Raw genomic sequence first — 19,590 nt, 5'->3', positions numbered from 1 at the left:
GAATTTGAACCCAGGAACTTAGCCTAGAGCTCTAGAACGTAGCCTGGAGCTCTAACTACTACACCACATGGGCTGTTCTTTGGGTCCTGATGGTTATGTACAAAGGAGACTAATGTTCAAAACAAAACAGTTATTCAAATAAAAATCATAGCTCAGCGCTAAGAATTCTTAGGCTGACAGAAGAAAAAAGCATGGCTCCTCATGAATACACATGGGAAATTACATAACAAAAAACACGCATGTTACCCTGCTCAGATTCCATTGTGAGGCTATTCTCAGAAGCTATCTTTTACTAATTTGCTAAATTTTGAAAACCACATTTTCCTCCTAATTATGCTGCTTTCCTTTGCTATGATCCTGGTGGCTTATATAATTGCCAGATCTGAGACAGTTTTATTAGGAATACTTACAGCTTTAAAAAACACAATTTCCTGGTGAAAGAACCTTGACTGAACTTCCTCACACAACACAAGGCAAGCTCCTGAGCAGATCACTTTAATCATCTTGAAGGGCTGTCATATACAGAATGGTGCAGAGTTGTTTTCTGTTGCCCCAGAAGGTTGGACCAGAACCAAAAAGTTGAAATTAAATGAAAAGAGTTTCTGGCTAAACATTAGGAAGAACTTCCTGGCAATTAGAGTAGTTCCTCAGTGGAACAGGCTTCCTTAGGAGGTAGTGGGCTCTCCCAGGGTTTTTTTTTTTTTCTGGGAAAAGAGGTGCTGGAACTCGCAAGAGGAAAATGAAGGTAAAACACACAGTTGCCCCTCATCAACTTTTAAACTTTTTTTGGGGGGGGGGAGAATTTTGTTTCCACAAAAAGATTCTGAAACTTCATTCCATCGTGTTCCCCCAGAAAAAAAGCCATGGGCTCTCGTCCTTTGGACAGTTTAAATAGAGGCTAGATGATCATCCGACAGCAACGCTGATCCTATGAACTTAAGTAGATCATGAGAAGGAGGGTGGGAAGGGTTGCATCAGTGCTTCGTTTTCGTGGCCCTTTCTTACACACCCATGGAAATGCTGTTCACCACTCTGGGATCAGGCAGCAATTATTTTCTTTTACTTTTTTTTTCGCTGAAAGAGCGTATAATTTTATTCAGAATGAACAGAGAACTGAGGCCCATTTCAATATTCACCTTTTTGACCTTGTTGATCCATGAGGCTAGACTATTGTAAGGTAGTCTACACCAATCTGCCCCAGCACTAACTTGGAAACTCCATCTTGTACAGAATGCAACAGTTTGGTTATTATCAGGAGCTAGGTGGAGTATACATACTACACCTGCTCTGCAGTCATTCCATTGGTTACCAGTTAATTCCCAGATTCAGTTCATCATGTTGATTATTCCCTAGAAAGCCCTTCATCACTTGGGACCCAAATATCTTCAGGACCTCCTGATTTTATTTGCTCCACTCATCAGAGCAAAACTCTTTTTAATGTGCCCTCTGCAAAAGGTTCACTGCAACAGCTGCCTGTCGGATATGTAGTCTGTATTCCGTTGCTTCTTTAATTATGTAACCCAGTTCTATGCATTGCCGTTTCATTTATTTATAGTTCTGTAATCTGCCCCGTGGCGCACAGTGGTAAAGCTGCAGTACTGCAGTCGGAGCCGTCTGCTCACGACCTGAGTTCAATCCCAGCGAAAGCTGGTTCAGGTAGCCGGGGCCAGGTTGATTCAGCCTTCCATCCTTCCGAGGTCGGTAAAATGAGTCCCCAGCTTGTGTAGATGTAGATGACTGGGGAAGGCAATGGCAAACCACCCCATAAAAAGTCTGCCGTGAAAACGTGAAAGCAACATCACCCCAGAGTCGAAAACGACGGGTGCTTGCACAGGGGACTACCTTTACCTTTTTTAATCTGTGTTGAGTTCCAGTGGGAAAGGCAGACTATAAAGGAAGTAAACTAATTATATTTTCTCTGAATTTCTCCCTTTCTGAATAGAATTAATACATGGTCATTCTATTTGAACCACAGTCCAAATCTGGAGATCAAAATATTCTGAGTATATGTAGGCTGAAGTAGAAGTAGCCCCTGCCTCATGGGGACCTAACAGCAGGTAGTCCATCAGTCTGGCAAGCTACGGTAGGTATGGTGGTTATACTGCCTCCCCTGGACAAGCAATAGAATTACACTTAACAAATGACAAAGGCCGTTTTCCCACTCACCTTTTACTGGCGCCACGACCATCCTGACGCCGGCGAATCTGCCTGGATTTCGCATCAGAAGCTCCGGCGCTCCCAGAAGCGCCGGCTACTTCCGTCGCTAAGCCAGCGCAAACGGAAATCGCAAAGATGCAGGAAAACGTTTGCGCTGGCTTAGCGACGGAAAGCGCCGGCGCTTCTGGGAGCGCCGGCGCTTCTGTTGCGAAATCCAGGCAGATTCGCCGGCGTCAGGATGGTCGTGGCGCCAGTAAAACGTGAGTGGGAAAACGGCCAAACAGATATCATTACTCCAGATATCAGCAGCAAGGGGGGAAAAACACAAAGACAATTCTCAGGGGAATTAATTGATCATTAAAGGCTGAAGATCTTCCTGTCTCTATTTTTTTTTAATATATCTCATGCAGACATTTGGAGAAAGAGTCAGAAAGAAAAGAAGAGACAGATATTTGTTATAACTATCAATTACATGTCAGAGGTTATTATTTCTTTCTATATATGGATGGCAAAAAGGATGAGGGATCAAGAGATGCAGAGAATTAATAACAGAAGAAATTTAAAAAAACAGAAGCATCTTAAACCCACATATAGATTGCAATGGGATGTATTTAAGATTTTATTGCAATGCCAATATTAGGAATTTTTAATTTAGCAATAAGAATTGGATGCCAATTATATTCTCACCTGGTTCATGACGTGACCTTCTGCTTCATGACTGGAAACTTCCTGAGAAGCAGATAAAATCCTTGATTCCCCGTTGTTGTGAGGAGGCTCCACAGAAAACACGGGGAAGAGAGGCCGCAGAAACCTGAACTCACTGTTCAGAGACCCACCAGCTAAGCACACCTCATAGTTGTAAGCACGGGAAAGGGATCCAGCATCAGCATCTCCACAGTTCTCTGGGAAATTTGGTCCCACTGGGAAATTTAGGGCAGAGCTCTCTATGAACTTTCTCCTTTTGTGAATCTTGATGGCAACAAACACCAACATAGACACCAGAAAAATGAATGAGATGACAACTAAGCATATAACCAGATACATAGTCAAGGTACGGTCTTCCTCCTCCACTACCTCCTCCTTTGGGCTATCAACCATTTTCATATAAGGGTCAGAAAAGCCATCCACTAGCAGAATGTTTAGCATTGCAGAGGTGGACTGGAGAGGGTGCCCATTATCTCTGACTCCAATGATGAGTTTCTGTTTGAAGGTGTCTCGTTTGTTAATTGGCCTCATGGTTTTCACTTCTCCATTCTGGGCTCCCACACTGAACAGACCCGGTTCTGTGGCCTTCAGGAGCTCATAGGAAAGCCAAGAGTTCTGACTGGAATCTCTGTCCACTGCCACCACCTTGGTGACCAGGTAGCCAGCCTCCGCCCCCCTGGGAACCAGGTCACTGGATGGGGAAGAGCCATTCTGAAGAGGGTAAAGGATAAATGGGGCGTTATCATTTTCATCCATGATAATAACATGAACCTTAACTTCAGAGCTCAGGGGAGGAGAACCACTGTCCACAGCTCTCACGGTCACTTGGAAATCTTTCACTTGCTCATAGTCCAGAGATCGGATGGCATAGAGATTCCCAGTTTCAGAATTGATGGAGACATAAGAGGACACAGGTTGACCACTGACCTTCTCAGGCACAAGAGAATAGGTTACTCTGGCGTTCTGTTCTATATCCAGGTCATTAGCATGTACCAGTCCTATTGAAAGACCTGGAATATTATTTTCTTTTATTTGCATTTCATATCTTGACTTCTCAAATAACGGAGCATTGTCATTGACATCTGAGATCTGGACATTAATTATTCTTGATGAAATGAGCCCGGGAGAGCCCTGGTCTGTAGCCGTGATGGTGATGTTATACTCTGAGGCTTTTTCTCTATCAAGGGCCTGCTGAGTAACCAGCTGGTAATAGTTATTCTCTGAGGCTTTTAACATGAAGGGCAAGTTTTCCCTGAGGGTGCAACCAGTTCTACCATTGTCTCCAGAGTCCTGATCTGTGATACGAAAAAGAGCCACGAGTGTGTCAGAAGGAGAATCTTCTGATAAGGGACTGGTGAGGGATGTGAGGATCACCTCTGGGACATTGTCATTTCTGTCCTCAACCTCCACAATGACTTTGCAGTAAGCCGAGAGCCCCCCTCCATCCGTGGCTCTGATATTTATCTCATAGTTTCTGTTTTCTTCATAATCAATTATTCCAGCTACAGTTAGTTCTCCAGTATATCTGCTTAATTTGAATGATCTAGCCACATTATCTGATAGCTGACTGAAAGAAAAAGTGATATCTCCATAGGAACCCAAATCCCTATCAGTTGCATTCACTTTAGTTACAAGTGTGTTTGGCAGGCAGTTTTCCATTAATTTCACCTTGTAGACAGATTGATGAAACTGAGGGGCATTGTCATTGGCATCCAGAACATCAATAACAATTTTTGCTGTGCCTGTTTTCCTTGGACTTCCCCCATCAACAGCTGACAGAATCAGGGAAAGTTGTGCTTCTTCTTCACGATCTAACTGTTTCTGCAATATTAACTCCACATATTTGCTACCATCATTGCGATTTAGCACATCCAGACTAAAATAGTCATTAGGACTTATTAAGTAATTCTGAACAGCATTTTTTCCTTGGTCTGCATCTTCAGCACTCTCTAAGGGAATTCGGGTTTTTGTTGATGTGTGCTCAGATATTTCAAAAAGATATTCATTTTCAGAGAATTGGGGGGGATTATCATTCACATCTTCTATTTCAACCTCAATTCTGTGCACTTGCAATGGGTTTTCCAGCACAATCTCTGAGAGTAAGATGCAAAGGTCCTTCTGACCACACAGAGCCTCACGATCTATTCTCTCCTGTATTATCACATTCCCAGAGTGAGGATCCAGCTGGAAATATTGTTTGCTGCTTTCAGAAACCAGCTTGACCCTGTGAGCAGACAGTCCCTTCACATCCATTTTCAAATCCTTCAGCACATTTGCCACCAGAGACCCACTTTTCTTTTCCTCTGGCACTGAATAGCGGAAGGACTCGCATATTGCCCCACACATGCAAAGATAGATGAAAAAAGACCAACCTTGTCTGTTGTTGGACTGCATTTCCATTGTCTCAGCCTCCTTCAAGGAACAACTGACATAGTGGATAGTTCTTTGTAAAGAATCTACTGGACGTGATTGTCTTTTACGTGATTCCAAGATAAATACTTCCTTTTCCTTTAGTCCTTTTGGAAATAGATACACTGGGTTTTCTAAGGTTTGCTTGCAATGGAGGTCTGTTGCCTTTTTCGCTGAGATTTCTTTGTTTGACGAATACAGATTTTTAGGAGAGCAATTATGCCCTGAAAAGTGTTGTGTTGTGCAATAGCACCACCTTGTGCTTCACTCAGAATATAACTCCCACAATCTTTACCAAGCAACATAAAAAGATCTTGTTGTATCTCCTATAAGAGACTTGGACCATTTCCTCATTCATTGTGGGTTCAAAAACATGTAAATACAAATAAGGCACACATACAATGAAAAAAATGCTCTGATTACAGTCTTCCCAATGGGGATCCAAAGGGGTTTACATCAATCTCCTCTCCTCCATTTTATCCTTACAAATAACCTTGTGAGGTAAGTTAGGCTGAGAGAACGACTGGCCCAAGGTCATTCAGCAAGCCTTCATTAGAGATTTGGTATATGAATCTAGACCTCTGATATCCTGGTGTGACAGTCTTATCCTACTTACTGGCTCTCATAACTGGTTCTTTTCTCCCTATTATAAAGACAGCCTTAATTTGTACCATAAAGCAACTCCGGTTACTTAAATATCTGAGATCTTCTCACAGTTGAGTTAGACTTGGGTTGCAAGACTGTGGATTTCAAGTCTCGTCTGGTTCGTAAGTTTCATTTTACCGTCAACACAGAAAGCCATATCAGCACAGTACTGAGTTCCCTGTCTGGAGCTTGGTCAGGCTGGTTCAAGCAGCTTTTATAGTGTTCTTGGTGTGTGTGTTTACTCTCCTCAGTTTGAAGAGCGGTTTCTAATGGGTCACTGTGGATGGCTCCTTAAAACAAAAATTAAAACAACACCATTTTGGTTTCTCAGAATTAGCTAATGGTTCGATCCGTTTAGTACATATCTATCTCACAATTCTTCCAAGGAGTGAAGGACAGTATACGTGTTCCCCCCTCCCCCATTTTATTTTCACAGCAACTCTGTGAGGAAGGATAGAGAATGATTGGTCTAAGGTCACCCAACTCACATGTCTCCAAAACCCTACCAATGTGAATATACATGGGTCCCATGTGGTACATACTTAGTGGTATTTGGAAGTACTATTAGTAAGTGGCATCCCACCCCATGGCATCATCATGCCCTTCCCAGTATGACTAAGGCTTCAGAAAGAGGATGGAGATCTGGCAGCCCAATCCAAGCCTCAGGATGTGCCTGCTTCCTCACCGTGAAATTTCTGGCCATATGCCTAATCCTGGCTGACATATATTCTAGTCTAACACTTTAACTACTGCACCAAACTGGCTCTTCTTTGGATTGTGTCCATTATATACAAAAGAGACAAATGTTCCCATAATATTGTTGAAGTATGGGCTTGTATCCTACCATCATTTTCTGCTGATGGGCATGCCCTTCCTTCACTGATAGAAGTGAGGGTCATTTTCACTGATTTCATTCCTCAGTATAGTTTACCACCATCCTGTCTGTGAAGGTCTTCTAGACCTCAGAAGCAGAATTGAGGGAGGTCATGGGCTGCAGCAGGAAAGGGGAGGCAGGAAAAGGCTGCTTCAAAACTGCATCACGTGATGTTTATTGGATTCTGGTAATCATGGAAGAATTCTGTGGCCCATTGGGGGTTTTGACTTTTGAGTTCACAGAGCAGAGCAGATCTCTGATCCTCAGTCTTTGTGACAGAAATATATCCCATGTGTATTCGGTACCATAGTCAATAATAAACCTAGTCAATAATGGTGACACATTTCCCTTTGTTTAGTCTTCATGAGACATTCATCACTGGAGTTTTCTGTTTTCACATGACATATCTGACAATTTCTATGCTTCCATAAAGATTTGGTGTGCTGAGTTGGTAGCTTTCCACCTCAAGAATTCTGCGACTATTCTACGGGATATTTTTAGCCTGTGCCAGGTAAATAGTCTGCATTGTACTCCCAGAAATGAGGCATTCTGTAGCTGCTGACCATAAAGTTTTTATTCCAAACCATCAGAAAGAATGAAGACTATCTAGCTATATTGGTCCCTGTAGCTCTCATCTTTTGCAACCTCTTTAGATAATTTGCAATGACTGATGGGATGTGGAAACTCCAAAGCTCTGAGAGAGACGAGGGGGGAAACACAATTTAAATGGAAATATCTTTTTTAAAAATCTTCTATCATAATTTGTGACATTCACCCTTCATAGTAAGAACTCACCAGATATCCCAGTATCAACCAGGAACATGGTAAGCTGAATTGTTGGAAGACCAAGCCCTTGTCACACAGTGATGTGCTTGCTCACATGAGAAGTAATCTACCACAGAAGTAGCACAAAGGATGCTGAAGAAATGAAGCAACTATCAGGAAATTTCTGTTTGATTCCTGCCAGGGTTTTTTTCCCCCTGGAAAGAGAAGTGCTAGAACTCTCAAGAGGGAAATGAAGGAGAAACACACTGGATTCTTTGAAACATTATTATTTTCATGTGCTATGGACTTACCTCTACTTTAAAGCAGTTTCCAAACTGTTGACATGTCACCAACTTCCTCAGTTCTTTTTTTGGGGGTCTCACTTTTGGTGCCTAGTGCTAAAGATGACCTAACCTCAAAAATCACCCCCAGGACATACTACTGTAATCATCTCTACATGGGCCTACTTTTGTGCCTGACCTGGAAGCTCCAACTGATCCAGAATACAGCCACGCAGGTCTTCACAAGGACTTTCCAGAGGGCACATATCCAACCTGTGATGGGTTAACTGCACTGGTTCCTAGTGGAGCACTAGATCAGGTTCAAGGTCTTGACCTTTAAGGCCCTTAGTGGTCAGGAACCTACGTACCTCCAGGACCACCTCTCCTCATATGCCCCCAGAAGAGCACTGTGCTCAGGGAACAAGAAGTTACTGGTGGTCCCCTGCCTAAGAGAGATCCAGCTGTCCTCAACTACAGCCAGGGGTTTTTTTAGCCCTGGCCCCCACAGGTGGAACTCTCTGCCAGAGAATATCCATGCTCTGTGGGATCTACTACCTTTTTGCAAGGCATGTAAGGCAGAGATGTTCCACCAGGCATTTGGTTGAGGACAGCAATGGGACAGTGTACATTCTGGCACTCTCACTCTTCCCGACCACCTGGAAACCCCAGGGAGCTCAGAAATTGTAACCTTTTCACTATCTTGTAAATAGGAACTTTTTTATCTGGATTGTTTTTAATGTAGGTTTTAATGTAACTTATTTATTTCATGAACACTATTGGGCACCACCCTAAGCCCTGCTCACAGGGAAGGGCAGTTAATAAATTTAATGAAAGAAATCAATAAATTGAAGCAACCATGTTTTAACATACTTTGCTGGATCAAAGACTGTTAAGGGAGGTCCAACAATTTTTATAAACCACGAAGATGTTATAGTTTTGATGGACAAGGAGGATCTTTCTGGAGTGAGAATCAGGTTCATTTGGGAAAATCCCCATTCACGCTCCCTGGAGGAAATAACTATTGAACTGAGAGTGCACCAAATCTAAGACAGTTCCTTGGATATTTCTTCTCTGAATGTTAGATGTCCTCTGAAGGCTCAAATGGCTTCTCTTTCATCCAGCTGAAATCTTGCCAGTGTGTGTATTTCTTCTCCCCCATAGAGAACGTTGTCCTTGAATTTGGCTGGCCAGTTCTTAGAATCCAGAACTCTTCCACACCTTGACACTTCTGTATCTTTTCTGAAGAGAAATTTTAAGTTGATCATCGAATGCTATGATGAACATTATATTCCCAAGCTGGATGTCTTCCTTTCAGGATTCCTACCAAGTAATTTGCATTAGCAGTGTCAATTTAGTGCCTGAAGGCAGCCATGTTGATCTGCAGTAAAACAGATTCAAGATAGGTAGCATCTTAAAGACCAACAAAGAGTTTCCGGATACAAGCTCTTGAGCATCAAAGCTCCCTTTGTCAGACACCAGTCAGAATAGAGACCTTTGAGTCCTTTTATTCCAGTTTGAAGGTGGGAGGTGGGTTGTAAAGAATACTTGTAAAGGATGCAAAGGTACAATGCTTAGAGCATAGGGGAAATGCCTGGGGGCAGAAAATTAGCATCTGTAGTGAGATAAGAATGCTATGTCCTTATTCATCCCTTGGAAGTCCATTGTTCTGAACCTGTGAATTAACACAAATTCAACAATCTTGAGTTGTAATTCTCCCTTGAGGTTTTTTTTCTTTTGAGGACTGCCAGTCTTAGGTTATCAATGGAATGATTTAGAAGATTAAAATATTCTCCCACAGTTTTTTAATGTGGGGTTTATGTGCATTTATTCTTTTGTGCAGGGACTGACCTGTTTGTTTGATGTAGAGAGTGGGAAAGTATTGCCGACAATTGATGGCACATATAACAATGGAAGATGAACCAGTATCTACTCTGACAATGCAATAACTGGACCTAACAACACTAGCCATACCATCTCAAGCTTGTTCACTTTTTCATCTGTCAAGTTATATATCCCAGGGAAGACAATTTTGTATATGGGAGAACAAGAAAGAGCAACAGCTATACCTTGCAAAATAAAACCGACTACATAGGTCAATACACCCTGATTACGTTGATCAATCAAAGCCTACAGTGTTAAGAAAGAAATGGGATGGTTTCTTTTAAAAGAAAGAAAAAAGAATTTAGTATGGATCCACATTTTCTGTAGAGAAGAATCTTAGATTGCACTATATCCACTGGCATCTAGACTAGAGGACAATGTGGGACACAGTTGTGGAACAACAAGGATATTTTTTAAGCTGGTAGATTTATAAAGGTGAGATTAACATTTTTCTAATTTGCCTTAGGAAAGGAAGCCAATATGACAGAGCATAATGCCAGCCCATTAACAATGTGGGATGGGGGGGGCCAGGTTTAGAAATTGAGGAAGGTTTTAACACTTCACATATAGGAACGCATTTTAATCAACTGAGGGAAAAATCTTAAACCAATTAAGTGTAGAAAAGGATTTTAATAAGTATAAAACTAACAGAATGCTATCATAGAAGAATTACCCGAATTCAGGTTTTAAAACTATATACATATTCAGGGAGCAAAAAGCAGAGCTCTTTCAATTATACAAGTTTGTGCGTTAGTATGTAAACTAAGCTGCTAAAAAAATCCTTTGCAAGAGGTACAATGCTCTGAGTGTAAATACCATTGCAATTTGATGCTGTTCTCAGACTCCCAAGCCAAGCGTCATATAACTCCAGGGATCACCAGGGCCCTAGAAATCATCATGGCTCCCTAGTTCTCTTCTTGGGAATTGCTAATAGGGTTTGGTAGGCATTCAGATATTAAGGATTTCAAAATGGGATACATCAGGGGTGTCCAACGGTAGCTCTCCAGATGTCTTTTTGCCTACAACTCCCATCAGCCCCAGCCATTGGGTATGCTGGCTGGGGCTGATGGGAGTTGTAGGCAAAAAACATCTGGTGAGCTACCGTTGGCCACCCCTGGGATACATAAATGGGATGCCAAATGTATTCTCATGAAGTTCATGAGTTGATTTTGCTCTGCATCATTGGACACTCCATGGGAATAAGATGAAATCCTTGCACCCAGGGTTCTCCAGTTTATGTTTTATTTATTTAGTGAGACCAAATAACAGCAAAAGTGAACCTCAAATGTTAAGGTGCTTATTCAGTTCTGTGAGCAGATTTTTTTCCTGTCAAAACTACCATTCCCCATTCTAACTGAGCAGCCCCCTTGTAGTATGTGTTAATACACAAATTATCACTTTTTGTATGTCCCACCTTGTAAAAGTGAAGTTAATTGACTTCCGCCCAGGCCAAAGTTTTATTGTAGAAGATACGGTTGCCAATCCTCAGATGGGGGCAGGAGATCCCCTGGGTTGGAGGCCTTCCCCCCACTTCAGAGTTATCAGAAAGGGGGGGGGGGGAAATGACTGCTGAGCGCTCCATTGCACCCTATGGAGTATAATGGGGAATCGATCCATAGGTATCTAAGGCTTGGGGAGCTGGTTTTTTTAGGTAGAGGCATCAAATTTTCCACATAGCATCTGGTGCCTCTCCTCAACCGCCCCCCTCCATGTTTCAAAAAGACTGGACCAGGGGGTCCAAGTCTATGTGCCTCAAATGAAGGTACCCCTACCCTCCATTATTTCCAACGGAGGAAAGGCATTTCAATCAATCAATCAATCGTTTTATTGTTCCTTTAAATGTGATGGCCAGAATTCTTTTCAGAGTTCAGTTGTGCTTGTCACAACCTTGCTCCTGTCTTCATTCCCAAAGTTTCCTGGCTCCACCAAAACCCCCAGATATTTCCTGAATCAGACCTGGCAACCCTAGGAAATAAGCAGAAGTCCACTTGTTATTTCCTTTGTAAATGGCACTTGACACGAAGTGAAAATTGAATAGGAATGTTTATTTTATTAAACAGGCATATTTAGGTAGGAGTAGGCAGGGGTTTGAGCAGACTTTGGAGGATGATGTAAGACAGGAGGGCCTGGCATGACTTTGTCCATGAGGTCGCAAGGAGTCGGACTCGACTGTGTGACCGAACAACAACAAAGGCTGGAGATGAGAAAACTGAGGTAAATATGGTAGTATTTACAGGCTATAATATTTTGAACCTGCAATAGAGTATTGTTGAAGCTTATTTTCTTAAGAGACTCAGTTCCTAACAGTGAGAGGTTTGTTTGTCTTGGAGATTTCTTAACAGTGACAAAGTGTCTTAATAAAGATTCATATAACTATCTTAGTTTCCTGGAGGTTAGTACCTTCTTCCATGACTTAAATCCCTCCTTTGTGGAATTATAGAGTTCCCTTTGACTCTAGAGGAGTTAACGCCCATTTCCTTTTTTACACCAGCCAGTGGTCCCTTCTGAACTGGACCCACTAAACAACTGAGAAGCAACTAGAAGCAATATTCATTTTCTATTTGGCTAGACTAGCAGTTCAAACTCTGAGCAATCTCTTCTGCCAAACCTGTTCCTCAGTTATTTTAACACTGGGGATAAACTGTTCTCCCCAGCTGGCACAGATTGATCAGAGGGGGAGTGTGCATGCAGACCACAGCCTGTCAATTCAACTCTACATTACAGTGAGGCGTTCACTTCACCTCAAGGTCTCTGAAGTAGCTGCACTAGAAAACCTGTTTTATGAGCAGTCCTTCACAGGTGCATTTAACAACATGAGTGGGATATCAATCATATACTTACCTGGTTCATGACTTGACCTTCTGCTCCATGACTGGGAACTTCTTGGGAACCAGATGAAATCCTCTGAACTCCCTGGGACTGAGCAGGCTCCATAGAAAACACAGGGAAGAGAGGCCGCAGAAACCTGAACTCACTGTTCAGGGATCCACCAGCTAAGCACACCTCATAGTTATAAGCCCGGGAAAGAGATCCAGCATCAGCATCTCCACAGTTCTCTGGGAAATTTGGTCCCACTGGGAAATTCAGGGCAGAGCTCTCTATGAACTTTCTCCTTTTATGAATCTTGATGGCAACAAACACCAACATAGACACCAGGAAAATGAATGAGATGACAACTAAGCATATGACCAGATACATAGTCAAGGTATGGTCCTTCTCCTCCACCATTTCCTCTTTTGGGATATCTACAATTTTCATATAAGGATCAGAAAAGCCATCCACTACCAGAATGCTTAGTGTTGCTGAGGTGGACTGGGAAGGGTGCCCATTATCTCTGACTCCAATGATAAGTTTCTGTTTGAAGCTGTCTCGTTTGTTAATTGGTCTCATGGTTTTCACTTCTCCGTTTTGGGCCCCCACACTGAACAGACCTGGTTCTGTGGCCTTCAGGAGCTCATACGAAAGCCAAGAGTTCTGACCTGAATCTCTGTCCACTGCCACCACCTTGGTGACCAGGTAGCCAGCCTCCGCCCCCCTGGGAACCAGGTCACTGGATGGGGAAGTGCCATTATGAAGAGGATACAGGATGAACGGGGCATTATCATTCTCATCCATGACAGCAACTCGGACAATAACTTGGGAACTCAGGGGAGGAGAACCATGGTCCACAGCGCTCACAGTGAAGTTGAAATCTTTTACCTGCTCATAGTCCAGAGATCGGATAGCATACAGATTCCCAGTTTCAGAGTTGATAGAGACATAAGAGGACACAGGTTGACCACTGATTTTCCCAGGCAAAAGAGAATAGGTCACTTTGGCGTTTTGCTCTGTGTCCAGGTCCTTAGCTTGGACCAAACCTATCAGCAGACCTGGAATATTGTTTTCCCATAATTGCATTTCAAACATTGACTTCTCAAATACTGGCGCATTGTCATTGACATCTGTGATCTGAACATTAATTATTCTTGTTGAAGTGAGCCTGGGAGAGCCCCAATCTGTAGCTGTAATGGTGATGTTGTACTCTGAGATTCTTTCTCGGTCCAGGGGCTGCTGGGTCACCAGTTGATAGTATTTATTCACAGATGCTTTCAGGATGAATGGCAAGTTTGCCTCAGTGGTGCAGGAAGTTCTGCCATTATCTCCAGAGTCTTGGTCTGTGATACGGAAGAGGGCCACCACTGTATCCAGGGGAGAATCTTCTGATAAGGGACTAGTGAGGGATGTGAACGCCACCTCTGGGGCATTGTCATTCATGTCCTCAACCTCCACAATGATTTTGCAGTAAGCAGAGAGCCCTCCTCCATCTGTGGCTTTCATGTTTATTGCATAACTTCTCTCCTCTTCATAATCAATGGTTCCTGCAACAGTAAGTTCCCCAGTTTGTTTGTTTAACATGAATGATCTGGAAACAGTATCTGATACCTGGTTGAAAGAATAAGTGATTTTTGCATTGGAACCAAAATCCCTGTCAATTGCCTCCACTTTAATTAGGAGAGTATCCCTCTGGGTGTTTTCCTTTAGTTTCACTTTGTACACAGAATCACCAAATTGAGGGAAATTATCGTTACTGTCCAGAACTTTAACAATGACTTGTGCTGTGCCTGTTCTCTTTGGGATCCCTCCATCAACAGCTGACAAAATGAGGAAGAATTGTTCATTCTCTTCACGGTCTAATTGTTTTTGCAACACTAACTCTGCAGAGTTGGAACCATCACTGTGACTTTGCACATCCAACCTAAAATGGTTGTTAGGACTAAGGGAATAGTTCTGAACAGCATTTTCTCCAATGTCTGAATCCTGAGCTGTCTCCAAAGGGAATCTGGTATTCATTGGTACGTGCTCAGGTATTTCAAAAAGGAATTCCTTTTTAGAGAACTGGGGTGAATTGTCATTCACATCCTCTATTTCAACCTCAATTCTGTGTGCTTGCAATGGGTTTTCCAGCACAATTTCTGAGAGCAAGACACAGGGATCCTTCTGACCACACAAAGCTTCTCGGTCTATAATATTCTTTAATAGCACGTTCCCAGAATGAGAATCCAGTTGGAAATATTGTTTGGTGCCTTCAGAAATCAGCTGCGCCCCACGACCAGACAGCTCCTTTACATCCACTTTCAAATCCTTTAGCACATTTGCCACTAGAGACCCACTTTTCTTTTCCTCAGGCATTAAATAGTGGAAGGACTCACATATTGCCCCACACATGCAGAGACAGAAGAAAAAAGACCAACCTTGTCTGTTGTGATGCATTTCCATCTTCTTTGCAGGCACATCAAATGCACAGCACAGTTTTTCATAAAGTAATTCCTGAAATTGACTTTTTCTTTGGTTCCAAGGCAAATCTTCCTTTATCTGTGTTTAGTTTTGTTAGTGCCTAATGTGTCTTTTTATCCTGAAATTTACTTGCAATAAGGAGCAGCTTCTTTTATGTCCAAGATTTCTTTGTTTAATGGCTGCAGGTTTCCAGGAGAGCACTTACTCCTTGATTTTGTGTTTTGCATTGTGCAATGGCACCATCTTGTGCTTGAACTAAGATATAACCTCCATAATCGTTATCATTTTGCAAGAGTTATATAAAGATAATTCACAGCAAGAACATTCAGTCATTGTGATATTTAGTGCTTGCTTTCCTCCCATTACCTATGTGAAAATGCTTGGAATACTTCAATCATTGTGTTGTTTTAAAATGTATATTTTATCTTAAAGCAAAATGAAAACTGAGGAACATAAACAATGAATGATAGTCTGATTATTGCAGAAGAATTTGATCACTACGTCTTGAGCTCTATATAACTCTGTTTATATATTTAAATCATATGTTAGCTAAACATTTGAAATATCAATTGTTTTACCATAATAATTTCTGGGTTAGGATCTCTAAATATATAGCGTTACATAAATTAGTAACATAAATTGAAAGATGGGGGGTTTACAGTTTGTTGGGGGTTTTCTGTCTTAGTCGAAGGCCATATCTTTCATCGCTGACTTGCCTGGATCTAAGGAGTTGGTTGAGCTGAAGAAAGCTACTCTGACAGTTGGCTCCTTTTTAAAAATTATTTGAATAGCAGAGTCCCATATCACATTTCAAAGGTCCTCTCAGCTTCAGTGGCAGTTTCTATTAGTGCATTAGGATAGATCTTAAAAGGAATAAAATGAGAAAAACCTTATAGAACAAGTCTCATTGTCCTCTGGATTGTGATTATATACACATTAGGCAAATGTCCAAATAAAAACAGCTATTAAGATAAAAATAATCTCACCGCTTAAGGAATCCAAATAGACCATAGCATCATTATATGGTGACTTCTATCGAAGAACAGTGAGCAGAGCAAGGCTTACAGAAAGTGGAGAGGTTGTGGCTAAGTGGTAGAGGATCTGTTCTTCATACAGGAGATCCCTGATTTATCCCTGGCATCTCCAGTTTAAAGGACCAGGTAGAAGGTCCATTTGAAAGACCTTTGTCTTAAACGCTAGAGAGCTGCTGCCAGTCTGGGTAGACACATAAAGGTACTGATGGATCATTGGTATGATTCCGTATAAGGCAGCTTCCTGTGCCCATGTGACTTTTCCTGCCTTCTTCTGGCTTCCGGCTCCTCCCACATAAAAGACTGCTCTTTAAGGGCTTGTGGATTTTTCCACTCCAGATGGGAGCAAAGTGATAGTTCTTCCAGTAGAAGTGGCAGAAAAGGATGGTAAGAGACAAGCACTGAAATTACCTTTAATCATTATCACACAGAAATCCGAATAACAAAAATACACCATTTAATACACAATTTACAATTCCACAAAAAGCAATCTAGGCCTTCAGAATTTACCTCAGGCAAGAAGAAAAATTAGGGTTATCTTACCCTTTTACCCCAAATCAATGTAATATCTAGGTTTCATACCCAAGTAAACTAACATTCTGCAATTCATTTTTCCCAAGAATATAATAGAATTAATCATTCCCTTCAATGATAAATAGGTTTGGGTGTGCATATGGTCTTCTTTGTATGTAATAAAACTAGGGCTGCCAATCACCAGTTCAGGGCAGGAGATCCCTGGTTTGGAGACCCTCCCTCCACTTCAGGGTTATCAGAAAACGTAGGGGGGAGTCTGCTGAGCACTTCATTATACCCTATGGAGAGTAGTCCCCATAGAGTAAAATTGAAAATTGATCCATGGGTACGGTACCTGGGCTGGGGCTGTTTCATGAGGCAGAGACACCAGATTTTCCACATAGTATCTGGCACCTCTCCTCAACCCCCTCGCCCCCAGCTTCAAAAAGATTGGACCAGGGGGTTCAGTTCTATGAGCCCCAAAAGAAGGTGCCCCATCCTCCATTATTTCCAATAAAGAGAAGGCATTTAAAGGAAGCACGGTCCCTTTAAATGTGATGGCCAGAACTCCCTTCAGAGTTCAACTGTACTTGTCACATCCTTGCTCCTGGCTCCACCTCCAAAGTCACTAGATATTTCCTGCATCAGACCTGGCAACCCTAAATAAAACTGAAGCTATTTTTCTGAAGCTGGCTGGAGTCCTGCCTCTGCCTTGGTACACCTGAGGCTCAAAGGCTCAGAAAGAGATCCACCCTAACATTGGCAAGCGAAGCAGGCGGAAATGGATCACTTCTCCCAGCCTTGAGGCCTCCATCTAATTTGACATGGAAAGGGGGGGGGAACCCCAATAAAGCAGAACACCAGTCCCTTAACAAGTTTGAAAAGAAGCAAAGAAATGTTTGAAATTAAGCATAAAACAAAGATGTCACCAAAAGCAAATTTACAGTTAGCTTTTATGTAATTTTTGAAAACTATGAAGGATGGGTTCCTTAGTTATGGCCTGAAGGAGTGTTCCATAACACAGGGGCAGCCACTGACAATCCCTGAGCTGAAAGAATAGAAGCAAAGCTGCGATGATGCAGGGATGGCAGATGGTCAGATATGAGGTACAGATGGCATGAAGGGCTTTAAAGTTTAATACCAGCATAATATTCAAAAGCCTATTCCATGTTTTATCAGAGTTCCAGGGTACTGGAATCTGGAGGATTTCCCAGCCAGTTTTTACTTATGGGTCTAGAAAGACCGGATGTAGGGAAGTTGCAATGAAGGACTCTGGCAGGCTTCTTTCTTTGTTTTTATTTTTCTTGTATTGTTTATTTTAACTCAAGTTATACTACATTTACTTAAGAAAACCTCCAGAATATTCTTGAGTCACTACACCAGTGACAAACTCAGAACAGTCTGTGATTAGGGTTGCCAGCCTCCAGGTGGGGCCTGGAGATCTCCCACTGACAAATGATCTCCAGCTGGCAGAGATCAGCTCCTCTGGAGAAAATGGCTGCTTTAGAGGGTGGACACTATGGCATTGGAACATGCTGAGGACCCTCCCCTCCCCAAGCCCTGCCCTCTCCCAGATCCACCCCCAAAGTCTCCAGGTATTTTCCAACCCAGACCTGGCAAGCCTTCCTACCTTAAAGAAAGAAGCCTCTCCACAAAGATGTGGAAATGTGGTGGGCTTCTACAGAAGTTTGAGCTGGTGCCAATTGTAAAGTCATTTGGTGTGTAAGAACTTGTTCGTAAGTGATATTGAAGACTTTCTTCTTGGACTGAATGATTGCTCTTGACAAAGCCATGGTTGCCTTGTGCAACCCTTGAGGAAGAATCGCACTGCTACAGCACCAACCCTAAATCAGACTTTTCCCTGCAGCCACTGTGGCTGGATCTGCCTGTCCTGCATTGGTCTTGTCAGCCACCAGCGAGCCTGCAGCAGACGTGGACTACTGCACCCTTCTTAAATCTTTGTTCGTGAAGTCAAGCCGAGAAAGAGAGGTTGCCTTGTGCAACCCTGAAACGTGATAAATAATTAGCTGGCAAGTGCGTAGAGGGAGAAGGAGAGAAGATAAGATTCCGTCGTCGTTTATTGTGCTGGAGCCAAGTTCCTACCTTGGACTCACGTTGCGGTATCAACGGTATCCTTATTAGTGAAGGATTGTATCCTTAAGAAGACATTACCACGGTTGTCGTCTAGGAGCTATAAGTGACTTACCTTTTGTGGTCTTCACACCATCAGAGTTTCACTGTTTGCCTTGAGCTTTTTGCCTGCTTGTGAATGTGTATCAGTGATTTTTCTATTCTGATAAATTATTGTTAAGCTTTTAGGCACAGTTTTTTTCTGGATTGTTATTTCTACTGTGTTCTACTTTGTTTTCCTGTTTACACTGTATGTGGCATTTTGGTGTACTATTATAGTAGTCATGACAAAATGATATTGTTGTATATATTGTTGGAATATATTCATTAATTTTAATGAGTGGACTCAAGGCAGTTTCTTTGGATGTTTTTCAACCTGCATGTTTTTGTCTTCCACAGAGGTGACATGACGCTTACCAGGACATTTTTTTTTAATGAAAATACCCCGCAGGAACTTATTTGCATATTTGCACCAGCGGAGGTTCGAGCCCTGCAGGACTATAATCAGTTCCGCTGGGCCTGCAAAACTAGCCTTTTTCAAATGGCCTATAAGATTGAATCCTGAAATGACACCTAGCCATCTGATATACATCTAATGTTCGCATTGTAGCACCTTAACTGAAATGGTTTTAACTAATTATTTATTAATTATTTATTTAATGTATTTTACCGTATAATGTATTAAGTGTAATCATGGTCCTTCCATGTCTGCGAGCCGCCCTGAGCCTGCTTCGGTGGGGAGGGCGGGATACAAATAAAAATTATTATTATTATTATAGGTCACACTCCCTGACATCATCATTGTTTCACACAGCGCTTTTTTTGGTAGAAAAAATAACTCATTTGCATATTAGGTCCCACCCCCTGGTGCCAAGTCAGCCAGCCTTGAGGCTTACAATGATTTTCATACAGAAGAAGCAACAGC

The 19,590-nt window shown here is 42.2% G+C and overlaps 1 protein-coding gene across 3 annotated transcripts in view; it reads right to left on the bottom strand.

Moving 5' to 3' along the window:
* The window catches only part of LOC132582157 (protocadherin beta-16-like), a 214,724-nt gene that overhangs the window by 190,206 nt on the left and 4,928 nt on the right, over positions 1-19,590 (bottom strand). Inside the window, exon 1 of one of the 3 annotated variants that reach the window (XM_060253643.1) lies at positions 12,559-15,163. The exons of 1 other annotated variant lie outside the window; for it this stretch is intronic. In XM_060253643.1, the coding sequence (XP_060109626.1) occupies positions 12,559-14,973 (2,415 nt within the window). In that variant the 5' untranslated portion in view covers positions 14,974-15,163. Of the gene's footprint in view, positions 1-2,844; positions 5,437-12,558; positions 15,164-19,590 lie in introns of those variants that run through there. One more of the 3 variants, XM_060253640.1, reaches the window with a different exon arrangement.

Source organism: Heteronotia binoei, chromosome 14, assembly GCF_032191835.1.
Source record: "Heteronotia binoei isolate CCM8104 ecotype False Entrance Well chromosome 14, APGP_CSIRO_Hbin_v1, whole genome shotgun sequence".
NCBI classification, from domain to species: domain Eukaryota; kingdom Metazoa; phylum Chordata; class Lepidosauria; order Squamata; family Gekkonidae; genus Heteronotia; species Heteronotia binoei.
The sequence above is the reverse complement of the archived record's forward strand: the minus strand, read 5'-3'. Positions and strand labels throughout refer to the sequence as shown.